This window comes from Larimichthys crocea, chromosome X (genome assembly GCF_000972845.2).
Source record: "Larimichthys crocea isolate SSNF chromosome X, L_crocea_2.0, whole genome shotgun sequence".
Classification (NCBI taxonomy): domain Eukaryota; kingdom Metazoa; phylum Chordata; class Actinopteri; family Sciaenidae; genus Larimichthys; species Larimichthys crocea.
The window spans coordinates 22,266,183-22,288,811 of record NC_040020.1 but is presented as its reverse complement, the minus strand read 5'-3'; the positions used below and the strand labels follow the sequence as shown (position 1 = coordinate 22,288,811).

Below are 22,629 nucleotides of genomic sequence, written 5' to 3'. Positions count from 1 at the left end.
GGGAGTGGTGTAGTTTGTTTTAAGTGTATTGATCTGAGTGTTGTTTTGTCGGAGCCATTTGCATTCATGTGTTAAAAAGCATAATCAAAAAATAAAAACAAAAAAAAGTGTAAGCCTCAGCAAAAAGCAATGAAGCAAAACAAGCCAAGTCTTCTTATTTAGAGTTTGGTTTGTGTTTAAAAGCCTCCCACACTCCACCCTTCCGCTTCTTGCTGGGAAATAATACCATGAATACAGGAGTCCCGTTACACACCTATCAAGTTACCAGGAAAGCGAGGCATGACAAACTACAGGCTCACTAATGACAAGATATATGTCAGTGCATATTATAGTGAAGCTGCATGCTGTCTGCTCTATAGACGCTGAAAAAATATGACTCATTTTAAGACCGAAAGTTTAAAAATGTATATGCAAATTAGTTTTAAAGTTTTCCTCCCATTCACTGCTAACCTGCCCTGTGTGAATCACAAAACCTCTAACTCTAACCCCTGCTCAAGCTTTCTTTGAACACTATGGTCGGACAAATTGTAACGAACCCTTCAAACAACATTTAAAAGGCTGGTTCGCCCAAATTATATATAACTTTACTTTTCCAGGAATCCAAGAGATTTCAATGTTTGGTGCACTGAATAATGCAGTCTTCATTGGGACAATTTCTGTACAACACAATGAGGTTTGTGAATTATCATGAGTAACAGAGACACTGAAGTTTTCAATGCTGTGAGAACTACAAATTAAAAACATTAACCATGTTGCACTTTGGAAAAACACGGTAGAGCTATGAAGGAAAATGTGTTCTTTTAGTTGACTGTTTAACTGATTGACAAGAATTTAGTTAATTCTAGTGTCCATCCAGCATGTGCAGATTCATTGCTACTTTATTTATTCCACATACTTTATGACACTTCATGGACACATAGAAGATTAATAGAAAATGAATTGATCATAAAATCTACTATAATTCTTGTTTGTAATTTGAGTGAACTGACCCTTTAAACCCTGCCAAAGCTCGCAAGATTATAACACATCTAACACAAGAGTTATTGGTGTTTCATCACTTTTTGTTCTGACAGTACTCTTAAATCAGATTAGATACAATGTCACGCTGATCAAAGTGATTCAATTTGTGTATGTTTATTTCCCAAAGATCATGAACATAACATGAAAGACATGGAATGTGATTAATACAAGCATTTCATATAGAAAATGACCTAGTACCAACATGAACCCATCCATCATCTGTCATGAACAATAGATCTTCTTTTCTTCTGAAAATACTCATATAGATCTGTTTAAGTCTTTGAATTTCTGACACAGGCTGGTTATCAATAAGATTTACAGGAATGGCTGTGTGATATCACTGCTGTCATATTGAGATTTGACACCAAATCTGATTTTATGAGAAAGGATTCCAGATCTATAACCACAAACTACGTCTGTATAAATATTGAACGTTTCTGTTCCCATAAATACTAAAGGTTTTGTGCAATTTGTCTGTTGTGCAAACGTTCCACTCATCAGAAAACTATTCATTCTAGACATTCTAGAAACCAGAAACGAAATGAAGTTTATTCATCGATAAAACAGACACTTAGCTGCACAGAGATAGCAATCACCATAAAAAGAAGACTGCATGAGAAACCTTTTTAAAAGAAAACTTACAGTGGCACTAAAAAGCACACTGGCATATTTCAAAGCATGTCAGTGCAAAAAGGACGCTCTATACAAAAGGTGCTTTGTACTGAGTTGTTCAGGGCTACTTGGTCATCGTTATCTGAGCTGCAGAAACAAGGACATTAAAATTAAAAAGGAATATTAATCACTGCTGAAATATATAAGAAAAGCTGTTATCACATTGAGGCCATACTTACAGTGATATAGGCTATGGCACTGTCTGACCCCACCGCTCCGTAGTGTGCTGGACTGAATTCCGAATCGTGCTAGAAAATTGAAGATTTGAGCAACTTGTTCGACTAATTTGACATATAAAAATGTTTTTTCAGAAAAAAAAGACACCTTTTTGGTTTTTCAAGTGAAATCTCTCCCACTGTGCACAGAATAGCAGCAACCCACAATGGACAGTTTAGTTTGACACCAGCACAGATTAAAGCATTAAACCCATGCTCGTGATTTTAACAGGAATGTGTTCTCAAAGAGTTCTAAAGAATATACAAATAAATCAATGATAGTGTTTAAAATGGTCTCCTGCTCTCTAAAGATCATTAAGGCTGGCATGAAGCATACAAACACATCCTTGCTGGTATATCAAAAAAAAATACACAAAATATTTGATGTATTTTGTATATCATAGAAATAAAGTTGTTTTTACGTTACAGAGAGACAGTGAAAATGGTGAGTTCCCAATCAAAACAAAGAGTTTCTAAAAATGCTACTTGCTGGGAAAACAACAATCATTCCCCAAAGTTCATCGCTGAAGTCCTTAAAATACAGATCTGTTTGTTGAACATGATTTTTCCTGGAAAGAGTACCATAATCTGTTTCGATTTCGCATTTCTAACACTATTTTTTCATGACATACTTTAACTTAACTGGTATAACTAATTATCTGTTCACCCTAATTCTGGATACCTGGAAAGTCTTGTTCCAGTGTTCCCTTTTCTGATGACCGTGTGGGGGAATGATGGAAAACAAGAAGAATGGAGTAAAGAAAAAAGGCACACCAACTCCCAGCTGAGACTAAGGCAGATGTAAGAAGCAGAGATGATTGACAAAAGAATTGCCTGAGCGTGGGGAAAAGTGAGTTCAGAGTCAATCACAGGAGTGGGTGCACCATTTGTGCTTATGTTTGATTGCAGCCACCAGAGGGCGACATGATTACTTTTCCTCCCCACATCAGCAAACCAAAGGACAGAGCGGAAAGAGGAAATCTTCCCAGTCTACTCTACATCTGAGGCATCGCTCTCAGAGAGGAGGTAGTTACTGCCTTTTACCCGGATGTATTGGACTTGGTTGTGGCCGGATGAGGAGGCTCCACATGAGCAGAGCGGTCTGTTGAACAGGTTCTCGATTTCCTCCAGCTGCAGGCCTTGGGTCTCTGGGAGGCAGCCCTGGACAAAGAGGAGACCCAACACCACCAGGCCTGTGTACATGAAGAATGCCCCTGGAAGATAGACACACATGTACACTGTTAGTTACTGAACTGTGGCTACCTTGTGTATGCACGATGTGTGAATGAATCCAAATAAAAATCAAAGTTCTTAATTGATGTGCACATCAGAATGAAACTGAAGGTGAAATGTCAAAATGGCAAACCTAAACTTGAAAGTGCAAATGCAAACTCAGCCTTTGCCGGTCAGTTTCTATCACATTACGACGCTAATTCATATTAAGTTAAAAGGTAACGTCAGCATTATCTCAATTTTGTTTTGAATTGAACAATCACTCAATAACAGGACATTTGGGGTTGTTTATTATTTAATTATTGCCATCTGATAGCAGTTTGAGCTTGTTTCTGACCGGTCAATGCTTCCTTTGTTTGGGGGAATTAAATATATTAACTATTCATGTGTTTGTCAAGGACACTGACAGAATGCACTGTAGTTAACAGATGTTTGTTGTTGTGCAGTCTTTAGCCTGTAGACTTCACAGTCACCTTGATACACAGAGAGAGATTGCACCCACAGTTTGTGTGAAATGACTGAATCATCCTTATCAGACCCCTACCCTCACCTTGTCATGAAAAAAAACTTGCAGTTGGAAATTTCAGAAGAAAGTTTCACTGTGTAAGAGCTAAACACATGGTTGAAACGACTAGAATAGTTTCCTGTGCAGTGCAATGTCTGTTTAGGCTTGGATGGGGGAAAAAAAAAGATTATTGTTGTATCCAAGAACAACGTATAGACTTTATACTAAACATAACATGCAGCGTATGGAACATTAAAAGATAGCTTAGTGATTCAGGCAGAAAGATTAAATTTGTTGGATATCCAGAGAAATATAATTACAGTAAAAAATGAACAAGCATTTTTAAAACTCAGCTCGCTCTGCACCAGAAAAACATATTGCACTGTAAAAAAAAAAAAAATTTTTATACATATTGTATGTGTAGTATATGGTTTGGTTAAGTTTAACACTGCCCCAACAAAACTCGGTTCAGGTTCATCTCATCTCTCTCGCTGCCGTTCTGTTGCTATAAACAAGATGGTGTTTACAGTGACCACGCCTGGTTACACAAGGAATAAAAATAAAAACAATATTTCTGGATTAGACTGAAGCAAAAGACGCTTTCATGGACAGGATTTCTCTTTACAAAACTACAGGTATAAGATAAGAGAATTATTTGTAATTGAATTTGAAATGGCAAAAATACATTAAGTGCATTAACAATGCATATGTCCTAGAGCAAGCCAACGAGGCAACACACACACTGAGAAATAAAGACAGAAGCTCTCCCCTCGCATATAGAAGCAGTTAAAGGGGTGGCAATGTATTAACCATATGACCTCTTACCATAATATGTCAGAAACTCTGCAACATGAAGGAAGGTCAGAGACACCAGGACGTTGAAGATCCAGTTGACCCCGGCTGAACAGGCATTGCCGGTGCTACGGGCCCACAGTGGGTAAATCTCTGAGTTCACTGTCCAAGGCATTGGGCCCATACCTGACACACAGAGGCATTCTTTAATATTCACACACATAACATAAGCTGCATGAATCATTTCTTGATATCAGGTACGTAGCAACATATTGGGTATTTATGGGTATATGAGAAAGTGGCTGAGACTTCCGGCCCAAGATAATCATTAGGTGATTAGAATGGAGAAGACCAGGCCATCTTCTAGTTAGAGAGGGGGACAGTATATGAAAGATGTGTGATATTGTGGTGGTTGTCTGAGCTGAATATGATTTCTATCAAGTCAGTATGAACTTTTTTGAAACATGGAATCTAGTTGCCTATCATGAGACGATCCATGTCATAAGATATCAATGACTCATCTATAATTCACAGGAAGACTGTTAGATGTTCGATAAACGTTGAGAACAGTGTTTCAGACCTGGAGCGAAGAATGCAAGGTAGAGTATGAGGCCCAACAGGACGATCCAAGAGTAGGATGTTGGACAGTAGTTGTAGGCCCAGATCGGGTTGTCAGTTCCCTCTGTTTGGTTGGAACACCTGGACAAGAGAAACATTGCAGGAAACTAAAAAACTGCATTTCTTCACAGGTTTTACACATAGACCTATTTTAATTCAATCTTGAATAATACAGCAAAAGAAATCTGGTTTGCAGGTGATTCGGTGTGCATTCACTTTACAAAGGGGGGGGGGTTACTCCTTCAGGTTGAGCTTTAAAGGACCAGTGTAAAGAATTTAGTGACATCTAGTGGTGATGTTGCAGCTTGCAACCAAATAAATACCCATGGATTCACACAGGATCAGGGATCTCTCTCTCTCTCTGTCTCTCTCTCTCTGAGTGTCTGATTGGCTTGTGAAGCGTGACCTGGGCCTCCGTTTTCCCGAAAAGTTGGATCTAGATCATCTGATCCTGTGTGAATCCGCGATACTACTGCTCTTAATCTCCCCTTCTTGCCTGAAGGCGCGAGAAATACAAAATGGCACTATCTAGAGCTGATGGGTGCGGTCGAATAATCAAATTTGCTTAGGAACCTTCCTAACTGAGTGAAATGACCCAGAAGCCTTTCTTATCTCCTGTAGCATAGGATACACCGGACTAAAGGAAAGGAGGTAATGCCGTCCCACAATTCCTTGCGGCAGCAACAAAAAATCAGCACACCGTTCAGTCATTCACAACCAGAAAACATGAATGTATTTAAACAGTGTGACGCAGCCTGCAGCAGAGAGAGCGTGTGAATATGAACATACGTGTTGACGTGATGTAAAAACTTGTGTTCTGTTGTTGACTGTGGAGCTGCGTTCACACACAGACTGTTTGTAACTGTGCCATCCAGCGTCCTGCACATCATCATGAAGTTACCGTTGCTGATTAATCATATATCTTTGTCTTTATGTGTTTCCATATGAGTGGACAGGAGGGTGAGCGACCATACCAGAATAACAAACACTCCATCTGACTTCTGTGACAGGTGGACGATTGTTTATTATTTGAATTCTGACGTTGATAATGAAGTCAGATTTTTCACCGGGTTGTCCACGTTTATATTTCCTGCATGAAGCAACACAATCAGATCGCATGGGAGTATCTATTAAGTATCTCAGATGCGAGTTTTGTAGTCCATCATCTGGTCTTTGTAGTTTTAACACAGGTCACGTGAATAACATTCGCTGTCGCATGATGACATAGTCTAAGTGTAAGTGCAGTTGGATTCTCTGAACACCACGGTCGTCTTTTCCTAACTTCTTATGAATGTGAAATTCAACCGTACCCAATGTTTTGGCTACTGTAGAAACATGGCAGTTCAACATGGCGGACTAGAGCAGGTCATAGAGTGGTGGTTCAATTCTCGTCTGTATGTTGAAGTGTCCTTGATGGACATCTGCGCCATCGGTGTGCGAATGTGTATGAATGGTTAGCTCCTCAAAACTAATGTATGTGTGTATGTATGTGTAATGTGTGTGTGAATGAGATATGTAGAGTTCAGTTTCAGTTCAGAGTACCGTTCATTTACCATTTAAAGTGACAGATGATGATGTTGTAAAGATAGTCACATGGCAACTGGGTGTTGGGAGTTTTGTACTGTGACACACTTCACTATCTCTCAACCTCTCACTCACTCTCTGTCACACAGATTATCAGAGTCTGACCTTCCCCAGGCGGCGTGATCCGTGGACACTTGACTGACAGGAACACAGGAGGCATTGTACACCCCGGAGCCGTTTTCACGATAACAAAACCCACAGTTTGGATCCAGCATGCAGAACTCACAGGACCTGGAAGACAGAGCTGAATGTAAAACCTCTTTTTAGCCTTCACAGGATTGTTTACTGAGCAACAGACAGACACACATACCACACTGTCAGCAGTGATAACTCAAGCCTTTGATAACAACAATGATAGTGAAGCTTGAAAACAATGTCCGTGAACTCAAATCATCACACAAGTGACTGCAGATACATCTTGAGGAGTACCTAACTTACATTTAAGTGCTGTTCTTTTGCATTTTGCTCTAAATGGCTAATCACTGGTGAAAATGTTTTACTAAGTGAACCACACTTAGGCAGGGTCTGGGGGATCACTGCATTTTGTGTTGTGTGTCTCACGTTCATAGTGTGTTTTTGTGTCTTATCTTGTCACTGAATTGAATAGCAATTAAATACCTGTGGGATTAGCAAGAAAGTGGCTTTAAAATACAGACAAAAGCAGAGTCATGTAAACAGAAAATAAATATAGATTTAAAATATATACAGTTTATACAGAAAACAAATAAATATAAAAATTATATATGTATGTATTTATTATTTTATATTTAGTTGTCTCTATATGTCCACATTTATTCATTATTCATTTTTTCAATTATTATTTAATAAATAATGTTTAGATTATGTATTCATTTCCGAGTTATGTTGTCTGTATATGTAAATTATCTGGATGAAAAACTAGAAACAAATGTCTCAAACTGAAAACAAACCGTTAGTGGTGAGAAATGAAATGACTGCATTACAGCTGTGGTGCGTTCACTTACCCATATAGTCTGCAGGTTGAGTTCTGAGAGTCGACCGGGTGAAGGGTGATGGGTGGAGAATTCTGGGCAGACAGCAAGAACCCGACTGCTAACAGAGTCAAACTCAGACCAGTACCTGCATTAGAGGAAATAAAGATACAAAATTTACCCTGAGAGAAAAGTAAAATTAGGAAGATGTCCTACAGACTGGCCATATATCTCTGAGTGACATCAATAAACATGGTAACATGACACAAAATATATTAAAAAGATTACTGTCTCAATAAAGTATTCAATTACTGCATTAGTGTTATTGTTTTATATACCAAGTGTTACCAATTACAGCAAGGGTCATTATGTCAATGTAACACGTGAATGATGTTAGTGCAGTGGTGAATGGGCAAAACATTCCTTCACCTCTCAGTTTCACAGATAATCACTCTGGGAGATGGAGGAACTGGTATTTTGGTGTGTTTAGATAAAGTCAGTGTTGTAGTCAAGACCTCCTAAACCGAGACAGAGTCATGAACAAGACCAGAGAGTATACATGTGGCTAATATTCATCAACTCTCTCTGGGTGGTCCCAGCCCTCTCAGTAAACATCACATTGCAGGATCACAGACTGTTGTGTGTGTTGTTTTGGAAGCTGTTTTTCAGATAAACTATTTTTGGTTTAAGAAGCCAAATTTGATTACAGGACATTTCCCTGTCATCTCCTCCTAGACAGTCACAGCTTCTTCTCCTGGCTGGGAGGGAGTAACAGCTATTTACAGCAACAAAAATGTCAAATTAGAAATGATAAAAGTTAGTGGTTATATTTGAAGCAGCAGGCTTTACATCAAATCACAGTATTTATTGATATCTTGTCTTGATCAGTCTTGAAATAAAATCCTGAACAATTTGGACTATAAGAAAAAATGTGAACGTCCATCACAAGTTATTTTTAAAACTGAGAAATGTCCTGTAACTTAGTCAGTTTGTGAAATCAGTAAAGCATTAATCAACTATCCAAATGACAAACCTAAAAGACTGCCCAGGGTCAGCTTCCTTCGGCCCACTCTCTCCACAAGCCAGACTCCAACCACGGTGAACACAAAGTTGGTTGCAGAAGTTGCAGCAGCCAACCAGATCGCCTGTTTATCATCCCGCACCCCCGCCATCTGCAGAATGGTTGCACTGTAATACCTAGATAAGGACAAATCAATTTACTTTTTTCCCCCCAGTGACACAGGTCAGGACTTTGGTTTATCACTAGAGCTTTTACAAAAGTGGTGATGTTATCAGGCAGTTTAGGAGATAATTAGCTGAAGCCATTACAAGATAAATAGGTAACCTACATGACAGTGTTTATCCCAGACAGCTGCTGAAACATCTGGAGGCCGCAGCCAATGATGAGAGCCCTGCGAGTCGGACCATAGCGAAGAATCCGTAAAATGACAAGACCTCCTAAAGAACAGGCAATCAGAAAACAATATTTTATATAATGCAGATAAATATTACTAATTCACCTCACGTACCTTCATGTCTTTCTAATGTTTGTATAAAAAAAGTTTTGTCACATCTAGAGACAACTTTTCAAAGAATCCTTTCACCTCCTGCCTCTTTCTCCTCTTCCTCGATGTTGGTTCTGATGGCGTTGTACTCCGCGTCAATGTTCCGCCCTCCTCTGATCCGGCTGAGAACTTCACGGGCCTCTTGGCTCCGGCCGTTTTTGAGAAGCCAGCGGGGGCTCTCCGGCAGGAAGATGAAGCCGATGAACTGCAGCACTGCTGGGACAACGGACAAACCCAGCATGTACCTACAGTATGGAGAAAATGCTGAAGGTCCATTTCAAGCTACGTCACCAGTGTACAAATCATGAACTGGGGCAGAAAAGACACACGGGTAAGGATGTTCGGAGGTGATCCACAGGATTGAAATCTGAGACAATATTTTGGCTTTTCTTAGCATCATTATCACCCTTTTAAAACCCAATCCATTTGTAATGCTTTGCCTGAGTGCTGCTCTTTTATGTGCTTGTGTACTTGCTGTGCAACAAATTGCCCTTCAGGGTTAATAAAGACATCCTTGATCCTTGAATGTGTGCTGGGTTCTGAGCCTGAGCCAATACCGTGCCTCGGTGTAACCTGTGTAAAACACCTCCTTCCCCACCTTCTCTCATACAAAGTTATTAACATAGAAGACAGTGTAGTGTCGAACCGACGTGTACCTCCAGCCGTCGTGGCTTAGGTAGCTGAAAGCGCCATCGACCACACTGGCAATAAACTGGCCACCAGTGATAAAGAGCGAGTTGATAGTGACCAGCTGCCCTCTCTGGTGAGAAGGGGAAACCTCTGCGATGTACACAGGGACTGTCATCGAGGCAATGCCTAATAGGGGTGGAAAAAAAAGAGTGCATTTGGATATACACAGAAAAATTATCCTCACACTTCATACATGCATTTTTTGTTGAATAACATTTTGAGTCAATAAGCTGTAATTCTATTCTGTCACATGATCCACAGTCCTAGGCTTCATCCAGGAGAATTTGAGCAAGGAGTAGTACTGGAAAAGCAGGTCAGGTTGGTGAGAGGCTGCTTTCGTATTTACTCATAACTTACATACAGGTTAAAACACAGCAATCTAGAGTGAGAGAAATAAAATGGTTTGATGGACTAACAGTGAAAAAGTAAACAGGAACTGAGTATCATTGAACATTTTCAATATCCTACAGCCAACAAGAGACAACAAACACTGACTCACCTATGCCCAATCCAACTATGATTCTGCCCACAAGAAACACCACCTTGTCGGGGGCCAAACCCAAGATCACGCCACCAGCGCTAAAGATGAAACTGGCCAAAAGGATGCAGATCCTGCGCCCCAGCCACCCATTCAAGTATCCTCCGCTCAGGGCAGAGAGAGCGGCAGCCCCAACGGTACTGGAAACCAGCAGCTCCTGCCACAGTTTGTCCAGGTTCATCTCCTTCTTTATGAGCAGCATAGCCCCGGAGACCACCCCGGTGTCATACCCGAAGAGGAATCCTCCCAGGGCAGAGAAAACCGCCAACACGTAGACAAAGCATGGTGTGGATTCATCTTGGTCCAGGAGATTCCCACCAGTGGCTCCGGGGTATCCAGATGGAGGTCCAATGAGACTCTGCTCTCCATCGTCCACTGCTCTCTGCCTCCTGCTGCCCATGAGGTTACTCATCCGCTTCAAGCTGAATCCATCGTGGCTGTTGGACATAGAGGACAGCAGGAGATCAACTCACCTGGGGTTACTTTGGACACCTGCAGCGTCTTGTTCTTACTCCTTTACTCATATATCATTAGTTGTGGCGCATTAAACTCCCTCAAAACAGAGCAGAGCTGAGGAAAGGTGGTCCCAAACAAAGGGAGATCATAGAAATGCATTCTTTTAAACACTGGACTTCCGACCTCGGCGTCCGGCACGAAAGAAGAAACAAGGAAGTGGAGATTCAACTTTCAAGGTCTCGTGACAAGCCGCGGGCACGGTTCTGTCAGCACGGCACATTTTAAAATCTGTCACGTGACAAATGTGTCTAAAACAAGTGCTTTTAAAAGCTCCAGAGTGACGTCATACAGCTGTTTACCTCTGACTGCTACCACTCTGCTCTGTGCGTGGCCATGTCTACGTGACGTCAACGTCACCGGAACGGAAATAAAGTGAAAGAAATATTATTTCATTTTTTAAAATGTGATGGTGAAAATGTATGCACTACTGTATTCTATTATGTTTTGTTCATTTGTTTATCATATTATATATTATTTTTTTTATTTTAGAAAAAAAGGCACTTTTCGGACACGTTTCTCTAGAATGTTCCGCCAGACTCCGTTCATATTTGAGTCATTTTAGTGAATCATCTTTATCAGTAAAGCTTATACGTGTTAAAACAAAAACTCAGACCATGTACTGGTCTCCTCGTTAATTCGGCATAATACGGCAGACAAAATGTATCTCATTTTTCCCCATGTAGCCTATAAATCATTAACCCTGCACACATTGCTCATTCATTCAGAACATGCAAATGGAGAGAAAACTGTCCACTCAGATCATAACATTGTGCATCCACAGGACACTTCACTTGTCTTACCGAAAGCAGCTCCCCACCCCCACTTGATGCATAATACCCATTATGCACCTCATTGGATTGTTTACAAATGCATTTATCATGACATGTCATGTGCATGAACAGTTTAATAGTTGTTATTTTACTAACAACATTTACACAATCAGTCATTTTAAATCAAACTGTTCCCAGTTTTAATCAGTCTGCTGACAGACACATTTAAAGTAAATATAGAAGTGTAAATATCCTAAATGCCAGTATTTGAGAATGTACTAGAAGAGCACTGGGCTTTAATTATTGACTCAAAATGAACCTTTAAACTAAACGCTGCACCTTGAAGGTGGAAAACCACAGTATCAATCCAACATTCAGACTCAGTCATCAACTATGCCTATCTGCCCACAACATCTGCCAACAAGACTATTCCCCTGCAGCCTATCAGGATCGTCAGCTGACAGATACACGACAGAGCCTATCATCATAACAGATGAAACATTACAACGTCCGCATCACACAAACCACGTGTGAAGCAAGCAGATGTTATATGCGTAAAATAACTCCAAACTCTACCTCTGACGCTTGTTCCTGAGCAGTGCAGCAGCTTCTGTCCTCTTTCAACAAAGGGGAAGTTTGTCTGATGGCCTCAGATCACAGCTCACATGATGTCTCCGCAGAAGAGGAGGGACAGGGACACTCCCATTTACACAGCGATAATCTGCCTACCTGTCCTACAGGGATCCTCACACAGCACACAGCAGACAGCTGTGTTTACCGTATCCGCCCTGTACAGTAGAACAGCAGCAATTTGCATCAATCTAAATACATGTTAGGGTGTACAGTATTTGCAAACCACCACATAGGTACACATATTTGCATATCAGCTGTTTATTTTTTGGCTTTTGAAGGCTAATCTATGGTAAATTTGGGATTTATTTAACAAGTTAAGGGCATTTTTTAAAAGGAGATTGGACGAACAGTCTTTCTAATTGTTTTTAGTCATAGGCAAATAGTGTTATTTTGGTAAATAAAATATATAATAATAATAAAATAGTTTGACACATGCTACTATGTCGCATGAAATGTCGCAAGCATGACAGCAGGGCGACCCGCCGGCTGAATGCCGTAGTTACGCTGCTAGATGCGCAGTACAAACACGACGAACCGACATAAAGTTGAGTTTTTATGTTGAATTACCCGCAGCCTCGCGTGAAGTCATGCATGCCGAATTTACATATGCTTTCCGAGAAGTGGTAAAGAGTTTTTATATTTGCTCTACGGGCTTAGTACGTCTGTCCAATCGCAAACAAACATTATAATGGGGGATTTTTGAACGAGATACGGCGCAAATCAGTTCAACGCACTGATTTAAACACCGGTAAATGAGTAAGCTAGCTGACTTTAGACACCGCGGCGGGCAGACAGCTCACGAACGTGTTTTTTTGTTAAAGACACCCAGTCTAAAGTCGATTCGGAGATATAGTCCATGTAGAAACTTCACCCACAGTCTGAGTGAACCGCGGTTTGTCTGAGTGGCAGATGAATTGATAGTCCGTGACCGCCGTCCCCCCTTCAGTGCCGCTGCGCGGTGTCTTGTTTCCAGTTTCCTCCTGAACAAACGGGAAGTTTTTCTCTCGCCGGAGTCATATGATGTGACTGTAAGGAAGGAGAAGGAGGAACACGCCTGCCACAGAGGAGTATTTCCCACAGAAACTGCAGAAAGTCTCCAACTCCACAAAGAGGAACATGTTTCTCTGCCAGGGGAAAGTTAGCCGAGGACGGTGATGTCAACGTCGGAACCGAAACTCCGCCACACTGACAGCTTCCCCAGACGTGACCTGACAGCCACTTAGCTGTGCTGTGTCTAATACAACGTGATGCAACAGAGCTAATATTTAAAAATATGATGTGATAATACGAGTGGATACTCGTTTCTTCATATGCTGCCGTAGCAATCATGCCGCATTTTGCCCACTCGAAGCCCCCTTGTCGGTTCTGCTGGTCTGTTACTGCTCTGACCTAAATGCACGTCAACTCGTCAGCTGGAAAACAGTATTTCAAGGACCATGGTTAACAGGGAGGAACTGGAGGAAAGGCTGAGGAGACTCCTGGTGAGGCTGAACACACCGCAAGAAGACAGACAACTGTGCACACTGATTCAGATCATCCAGGATCTGCTTTTCCTGGCGCACACCGAGAATGGTAGGAAACACATTGTTCCTGCATGTGCATCATGCTTCATAAACAGGCACCATTTCCTTTGGCCATGTTGTTCCATATCCTTTACTTAGTCATAACACATTGTACAACAACGCCTTGTCTATTCGTATTATCAGCAAAGTGTTACTACCTATACATAAAGAAGTAGTTATGATGTGGACAAATGCCCTTTTAACCGTATATTATATTGGTGCATTGTTATTTCTGATGCATTAACACCACAGCATCATTTTAATGTTACAGTTGAAGCTGTGACAATGCATCATATTTTATAAGCTGATTACGTATGTGTAAGTAAGATTGTATAAGATACGAAGTTTTTTAAAAGTAAAACCACTTTATCAAATGCACTTAGTCACTGCTTTAGAGTGATGTGGTTTGGTATAAATACAGATACATTTGGCTTTAAGAAAGTTTAAGAGAGTTTGGGTTCCTTATCCACTATTTACTACATAGTTTTATACTGATCGATTAATATATATATATAATAAATATAGAGATATATATATCTATATATAGATATATATAGTAATTAATGCATTAAGTCTTTGGTAGAGGTGGTTTGATCCGACAGAGCACCATCACCTCATCTTATCATAATTAATATTTTGCTTTCTATACTCCAGCGAAACAGTTCATCAACTGTCAGCAAATCGTGCCAGATGCAAACAGATATGTCACACTTCCAGCTTCTCAGGGATTTTCTGTTGTTCTTTTTTTAGTGTGATAATAAATTTAATATCTCTGTGCTTCTGCTTTTATCGTCCATCATTGTCTTTATGTCTCACTTGTCAACTCAGTTCTACATCATTTCTAACTTAGTATGTCTCCATCATTGCTGTTTTGTTTTTTTTGCATCACAGTCACTGCGGATGAACACTCTTCTGATTGAATCCTTTTTATTTCTCGACTCTCCCCTCAGCCTCCCTGTCTGCATTTAGAAACAGAAGTCTGCGTGAAAGACTGCGTCTATTCCTTCAAAGCTAACTTCTCACATCATGTCTTCTTATCTGTTGTTCTTTGATGCAGCAGCCGAACTGTTCGAAGACAAAGATGTTCACATCCCCCTCATGGTGGTGCTGTCATCCTACGTGGGCAGCAGAGGAGTCCAGCAGGTACTTCACAAACTTTCAACTGTGTCCTTTAGATTTACTTTTCGCATCAGCACTGCGTTATTCTATCATAACAAATGTTGAACTGCCAAACAGAGAGAACAGATATCAAGCGGTGGCTTTAAACTACATTATGATACAAAATCATATTGCAGTTATTTTTCTTTATTGGGAATGATCATTTTTGCATCACAACTTTTTTATCTTTTTACAGAAAAAAAACGTATACAGAAATGATTTTAATGACAAATGTCTAGCATCAGTTTCTGGGGTGCTGACAGGAAACAGAATAGTGCACCATCTTACAGTGAAGTACACAAAGGTGTCCAACAGCATCACCTGCTCAGACCGTTTCTGCCCTGTGGACTGTAGCTTTAAAGTCATCCACAGCTGACACACGCCTATGCCTGATCGGGCATGTTTATGGCGTCTCATGACTACTGTATACAGCAGCTTATCAGAGGTGAGACTGCAGCATGGCAGAAAATGAAAGTCAGACTGTGACTCGTGTGTGGGCTTAGTCATAAAGGACTCATTTGAGGGATAAAACAGCAACACATTGCCAAAACATGTGCAGGTTACAGCTCAGTTCCACATTGTAAAGCATTTTTTCCTTCATCTATCTATAAATGATTATTTTCCTCAGGTTGGTTGGTCATTGTTGTGCCGGCTGATTGAAATATGCCCCCGTACGCTGGACCAGCTGACCAGACCTCTGCAGGAAGCCAAGGAATGGGAGGTACTGGGAGTCCACCAGTAAGTTAAGACATTGTACTGGGTGCAGTGGTGAGATGGGAGATCTGGCCAAAAAAATCATATCAGTGTCTGTGTTTGATTTTCACTCTCTGTTTACTGTAATGTAATGTAATGTTCACGTAGCGTGGACCTACTAGTAAATGAGGTTATGTGAAGTTTTGAAACAGAAGTAAGAGGACATTAAAAACCACAATAACTATGAGTCATCTGAGAAGTAGATTGTGGATATAAAATCATTAGGTTGCCCAACTCTTCTATGATGCACTATTATTAGATGTGAAGGAGTCAATTCATATGGCTCATGTCACATGACAATATCACACTGACATAGTGGATCTGATTATATATTTATGTTCAAATGTAGCCATAAATTCACGCAATAAGTACACAGTCTTTGTACATTATATGTTCATGTGCCAGGTTGATATTTTTGTTTGTGTTGGATGGACTGCCACGATTTTTGCACAAACATGCACACTCCAGAACATTAAAACCTTTTTTTTTTTATTTCAGTTCTCAGATGTTGCAGGTTCAAATTGTACTGAAGTTATTTTCAATTTTCAGTTCCTGTTTATTGGATACTCATACAACCTAATGTCAGTCTAGTTTTCAGTTCAGTTTGGCTTGCAGTCTCCAAATTCTTGATTTAAGCCATGTTTCCCCTCAAGTGTGCTTAAACAATAATTGTTTTTTGTTTTTTTTACCTAAAGAGGTCTGTAAATGAGGATGTAAAGAATTCAAATAATTTTAAAATATGCAGTATCTCAACAGATTTATTTAAATTTGCAAAGTTAGGGCCTTTCTTGCAGTTATTGAAATTAAAAGAAAAAAGGTCTCAGTCTTGAATTCCTTTTTGTCTTGTGTGTGTTTTCCAGGCAGATCCTGAAGGTACTGTCTCAGTACAGAAAAGACTGCAAAGTGACCATGGTTGGTCTGAGAGCGCTGGCTCTCCTGCTCAGATCAGGTACACAACCACACAGGAGATATGCTACAACACATTCACGGCACCTTTTAGGAAGAAATAAGGGTAAAAAGTCAAGTGAAGAGAAGCACGCAGTCCATGTGTAATTATCTGCCCATAAATCTGTGTGCGTAACAGTGTTTTCCTTATGTGGTATGTAGGGGTTCTCCTTTCAACATTAATTCAATAAAACCCATTGTCTTTTTGAGATGTATTTTTAGAACGACTTTCTTATCTTGTTCCTCTTGGTTATTTCTAATGTGCAGTGACCTTTATTTCATTGCGCTTTGTTCGATGAGAAGCTTCTGAGAAAGGCAGACATTAAACTGAGACTAAACACTACATGGCCTAAAGACTGGCTTGATCCACAGCCAAGGACTATAATCTGTTTTGGACTGTGAGGATCATTTTAGAATAAAATATTCACATGATCCCAAAAAGAAAAAAGAAAAAACGCATTTCTGCAATTGTAAAGAGACATTCATTGCATGTCTCATGACACACTGTGTCATATGTTTTATTTCTTGTTTACATCATGGTTTTGTAGACATCATTCCTCTGCTGGTGCTGGAGGAGGAAGAGGATGTGTTTGGCCTGGTGGTGGAGGCGATGAAGATGTTTCCTATAAGTGAAGAAGTGCAGCTCCAAGGCTGTGGAGCTCTGCAGTTCCTCCTGGAGAGAGGTGAGCACACTCTAACTTCCCAACTTGTAGTGTAATGTATTTTTAACGTTTTTAACTCTGCATTATGAATTTTAACAAAACAAAACAAACTGCTGTAATTCTCATTACATGGAGCAAAACATTGCATTATTATTTCCCCCCACTAAAAAAGACAAACATAAAAGGTTGACCTGTGGGTAGTTCCAGAGGAAATTCCATGTTGTAAACTAGATAAAACAAGTTTATCTGTGGTTAATCATCTGTTAGTTGGTAATTTTAGGACATTTTGTCGGATTCAGCTGTGCTTTGTTGGTGTAGACTCAACCTAATTAGCCAATACAAGCACAGGTTACATTTACATCTAGTCATTTAGCTGACAAATGTATCCAAAATGAAAAAAGGACATGAGCGTGTACTAATAAGTACTGTAACAGTTCTAGAGGGGGATATTTTTAACATGTCCAGTTGTTGGTAGTGTTGGAAAGGAGGTACTCTCTGAAGAGCTGGGTCTTCAGTAGGTTTTTGAAGGCAAAGAGGGACACCCCTGAGTTGATAGGAACTGGTAGAGCCAGAGCAACCAATGATACGAGTTGGACTAAATTGCAAAGAGGTGGGGTCCCAGCACCAAGCCCTGGGGCACCCCTGTAGTGAGGTGGTAAGATGTGGACGGCTGTCTCAACCAGGATACGTTGAGCAAGTGCCATTAGCATATTAACCTGCTAATCTGCTAGCAGATTAACATGTCTATAGTTAGCATTTAATTTAGTGTGTTATTTTTAGCATGTTTGCAAGCTAATGATGTACCTGTATGCAAAATTTAGCATGTGGCTTTCACATTTCCTATATTAGGGCTAAAAACTAATTAATGAATATTTCTGCAGGGGATTTAGTGGCATGTAACAGTGTATTTGCTGATTGCAAACCCCTGTTTTACCCTCTACTTCCAAGCATGACAGAGAACTGGTGGATTCCAGATATAAAAGGCTCATTCTAAGATAAGACATAATGATTAATATTTTCAGGTGATTATACACTAATGAAAACATGGTTATCCGGAATCTTATATTCCATTTTTGCCATATTCTGTAAATAGAGCCCCCTAAAACTGACACACTGGGCCTTTAATTAATTAGTTATTTGGTCCATTAAATGTCAGAAAATAGTGAAATATGTTGATGACTGTTGTGTGATGTCCCACACAACTCAAGTCAGCTGAGAAAGAAAGAAATTAAAGAAAGAAAATATTTCAATTTGAGAAGCCAAAGCATTTGGACATTTGGACAAATTGATAATCAAAATAGCTGTCCATTGATGAAATAGTTGACAACTAATCAATTCATTGACTAATCGTTGCAGCTTTATTCTTTGGCACATGTACAGTAGCTGAATATTACTGTCATGTCTGTGTCTCTAGTAAGCGATGAACACCTCGTTGAGTTTGTGGAGAACCAGGATCATGATGTGGTTCTAGCAGCTTTTCAGAAGTTCCTGGACAGCCCCGAGGTGCTCCTGCAGGCCATGAAGGTGTTGCTCCCACTGGCTCATCCTGGTAAGACTTTATTTTTCACCTATGAGGTATAAGAACAGGAGTACTAACTTTACTACTTCTACTACTTCTTCAAACCTGATGTCTGCATTATACCACACACTGAGGCTGAGTGGATAGATTCAAAGTAGCTTGCTTTATGTGGAGAGGGTCAGGAATGTGTGCATGCGCAGTGATTGTCACTCTACTAATGTAATGTTTCATGTGTTACGCCACATGTTGATCATGTAGGAAAACATGAAACATCAACCCTTTTCTTTCTTTATTTCACACAGTCTATTTCTGGCCTCATCACCAGACCATGATGTCATTGTAATGCTTTTTAAACAGTCTTGATGTAAATCTGATTATACTGTACACACTAGTAAACATGTGTGGCACGGTGCTGCCGCGTCAGAAAAGCTGTTTGTGGGACAGGAGAGTGGTGTTTGCTGAAATTAGTCAAATCATGGAAATTCCCTCATGGTGAAGAACACAGCAGGTCCTTTATTGAATACTCGTTTTTTGTTTTTGGAGCAGCAAATGCAATTGTCAGAATGCGAGGAGTATACGTAATCTTTGTATTACGATGAATCGCTGGGAACAGTGTTGAAGAAAATTAAAAAAGATCTCTAACTCAACTGGTCGCAGCAGCAACCAATGAGCTTGGTGCTACTCATAGTTTCAGCCTGTTTCTTGCTTGCTGGGAATTGTTGAGTTTGTGTAAACAATATTATAAAGAGTATGGTCTGAATTGACTCTACTGTATATGGAAAGTGTCACGAAATAACTTCTGTTATGATTTGGCACTATATAAATAAAATTGAATTGAATTTGATATTGTTTCGCAATGCAAGCTGCTGTTCATTTAAGAAAGCATGAGTTCAAAGTCCAGTACAGATTTGCGGCACTTAATGTACATTTCTCTGCTTATTTCTTAAATTCTTTGCACATGTTCAATTTCCCTGCAAATGTTTATTTTTTTAGCACAGGTTTTAATTTAAATTAATTAAATTTTAACGTATGGTTACTGTGTTATAGGTTAATTTCAATGTTTAATGTATCTTTGCATGCTGGATGCTTGAATCTCCCTCAGGATAAATAAAGTATCTATTTATGCATTTCTATCTATCTCTACATTTTAGCACTGAATTGATCTCAAACAAACAAAAATCAAACATTACATATGCTAATGATACAGAAAAAAGATGCGAACAAATAATCTTAACATTAAACCACTTATTGATCCCAATATTCATATCTATGTTTGATATTGATCAGATAATTTTATTTTAGCCTTAAACATATAACATTACTGAGCAGTTTAAATAGCTGTCACTTAGATTTGGTCATTAAAGACCAAAATATGTACTGAGTAGAATATTTTATCATCAAAAATGTTACTCAGTTCTCATTAAAATAAATAATATAAAGACAATGTTTCTAAATGAATAAATAAACAGCACTGTTTTCATGTCTGCGCTGCAACATCTTGTTACTTTCCTGTTATATTCGCTGATCCGAATAAATTTGTGGTAACCCAGAAATATCGGTCATGCTGATGTTTTTGGCTTTTGCATTGCCAAAAGAGCAGTCCACCTTGTCTTGTGCAGAAGGATGATCACTTATCAATATGTTTGTGACTCCAATAGCTCATGTAAAAAATGAACTGGGAGGACAGGCCCTGACTGCTGTGTTTTATGAAGTAGGTTGGCTGAACATAGTCGATGAAGACAAGGTTAATAAATTCCGAAGATCAAACTGAGACACTGAAATTCAAATTAGCTGGATGATTTCTGCATGGAAAGTAGAGCTGGACATGACAAAGTTTCAGTCATGAACATTTTTTTCCACTTAAATCTGTTTTTTTCACAGATGTATGATTCATCACGGTCATGGGGGGATTCCAGGAGAACTCTCTCTTTTATTTGTTTTTCTGACCTCCTTCTTGTCTCTCTTTTATTTGCTATTTTTCTTTTCTTGAGTATTAACTTTCTTTTCTAATATAGTATAGTTGTACGACTGCTAATCAGTACCTACCATACCCATGCTGTTGTTTTAACACAGCTATAGACTGCTTCTTATTTTGCGTCCCGCAATATTACTTTATAAATCAAGCCAAAATAAAGAAGTTTGTCATTTGAAATTCAAAAAGTAGAGATAGTATCAAATTTTTTCAAAAGTTTATTGGCTTTTCTCCTCCAGGCAGTAACGTGGAGATTCTGATGTCGGGAGGCGCTCGGTGCTACAGCATGATCATCGCCGCCATGGACGCCTTCCCCGAGGTGGAGGAGTTACAGGAGACGGCCTGTTGCCTGTTCAAGAGGTTTACATCAGGTCAGACCCAGGGGTCAAATGTACAACATTATGAACAATATTAATATTTAAGTCTTTGTTTGGTATCCCCTTAACTTCCTTCAATAACAGCGATTTTCAGTTGAGGATACGTTTAGTTTTTTCTCGCAAACATGTCCAAGTTTAGTGAATACAAAGAGGAGTATTAAGTAGGAGTAGGAGTATTAACTGCTTCTTATTTCAGAATGTTAGAAATAAACTTGTACAGACACAATAAGTACTCTTCGGGGATAAAATATATTTTGGTAGCATATTTCTGCAGTTCTGTAGTGATCATTTGAACTACTGTAAAATCTATTGTAGTTAGCCTTTAAAAACTCTCCCATGCACCATGGAAGAATAACTCTGGAGGACCTCCTCACTTATTGACACTCGGCGATGATAGCACTGTTTGTCAAATCAATGAATCCTCGCTATCCTCACACAGCAGTGTTTGGATTTTATTCATCCGGATAAGAGTGTTTGCCAGTTGACAGACTGAATCGGTCCAATCCAGGTTTGCGTCTGATTTGTGTCACCTTGTAGAGAGTTACTACAACATCCTGGTACTGAACGGCGTCCAGAGGGTTGCAGTGAGAGCCTGCCAGACTTTCCCAGGCAACGCCAAGCTGCAGGCCGCCGCTCTCTTCTGTCTGGCTGACCTCAGTGAGCGCACACACTCGCACTCACATGCTATATTTAACTCATTTATTAATGTCCACACAGATGGATTAGGAATGTAGACAACAGAACAATGCCTTGATCTCAACATGGACACATTGCAGTCTTAGATGCGAGCAGATAAATTACACACATACAAAAACAGCTCATCCATATAAATCTATATATTAGACAAATTCTGTGAAGTTGTCTATTCTAAATAGAGTTCTAAACATAGACAGCCTTAATCCTTTTTCTCGCTTGCTGTGAACAGTAGCATTAGATAGAACTTTATTTGTATGTGGTTGCAGGCTGTCAGGAGATACATCTATAAATTTCAAGTGAGCATGGTGCCACAGTGGATAGGCTGGAGGTCAGCACCCTCAGACCTGTAGCAAACACTCTGGTGCTACTGCTAGCCAAAGTCTCACTTTTTGTGAAAATATAATATAAATGTCAAAAAATTCACGTAAATCTACATGATATACTTGGTTCCTACCCATTGACATTTTAAGGGACATTTTATTGTATTCATGTATTGTATTAAAAACCCTGACTGGAAGCCAAAAGGAAGTACAAAAGCTCAAATCACTTTTTCACACTTTCCACATTGGTTGCCAAACTTTTTGAGGTTAACAATATAGCAAGTTATTAAAGGCTTTTACACTTTGCCTTGTCATATTCAGTGCTGAAAGTTCTCAGGCACCATGCCAAGCCTAGAGCAGTTTT

At 39.6% G+C, this 22,629-nt stretch overlaps 2 protein-coding genes across 8 annotated transcripts in view; one reads left to right on the top strand and one right to left on the bottom strand.

Annotated features, from left to right (window-relative positions):
• Window positions 1-1,115: 1,115 nt before the first annotated feature.
• LOC104922605 (proton myo-inositol cotransporter) lies at window positions 1,116-13,303 on the bottom strand. 7 transcript variants are annotated; one of them, XM_019262409.2, is made up of 13 exons: window positions 13,177-13,303; window positions 12,245-12,456; window positions 10,344-10,819; window positions 9,811-9,970; window positions 9,194-9,399; window positions 8,939-9,047; window positions 8,623-8,786; window positions 7,623-7,737; window positions 6,745-6,870; window positions 5,018-5,136; window positions 4,471-4,623; window positions 2,952-3,121; window positions 1,116-1,940 (listed from the first exon to the last, which is right to left on the bottom strand). In XM_019262409.2, exons 3-13 carry the CDS (start codon window positions 10,792-10,794, stop codon window positions 1,851-1,853), a joined length of 1,863 nt encoding a protein of 620 aa, XP_019117954.1. In that variant the 5' UTR covers window positions 10,795-10,819; window positions 12,245-12,456; window positions 13,177-13,303; the 3' UTR covers window positions 1,116-1,850. The 7 variants fall into 7 exon arrangements, 6 of the variants coding, with proteins under 6 accessions (XP_019117954.1, XP_027138548.1, XP_010733781.2 ...); XM_027282747.1 differs by lacking the exon at window positions 12,245-12,456 and having other exon boundaries at window positions 13,177-13,273; XM_010735479.3 differs by lacking the exons at window positions 12,245-12,456; window positions 13,177-13,303 and adding an exon at window positions 11,198-11,251.
• Window positions 13,304-13,716: 413 nt separating this feature from the next.
• lrrk2 (leucine-rich repeat kinase 2) overlaps window positions 13,717-22,629 on the top strand; it is a 34,646-nt gene continuing 25,733 nt past the window's right edge. The window contains exons 1-8 of the mRNA XM_027282746.1: window positions 13,717-13,873; window positions 14,921-15,006; window positions 15,650-15,759; window positions 16,635-16,723; window positions 17,268-17,402; window positions 18,796-18,930; window positions 21,112-21,243; window positions 21,787-21,906. Coding sequence (XP_027138547.1) covers window positions 13,738-13,873; window positions 14,921-15,006; window positions 15,650-15,759; window positions 16,635-16,723; window positions 17,268-17,402; window positions 18,796-18,930; window positions 21,112-21,243; window positions 21,787-21,906 — 943 coding nt within the window. The 5' untranslated portion in view covers window positions 13,717-13,737. The remainder of the gene's footprint in view (window positions 13,874-14,920; window positions 15,007-15,649; window positions 15,760-16,634; window positions 16,724-17,267; window positions 17,403-18,795; window positions 18,931-21,111; window positions 21,244-21,786; window positions 21,907-22,629) is intronic.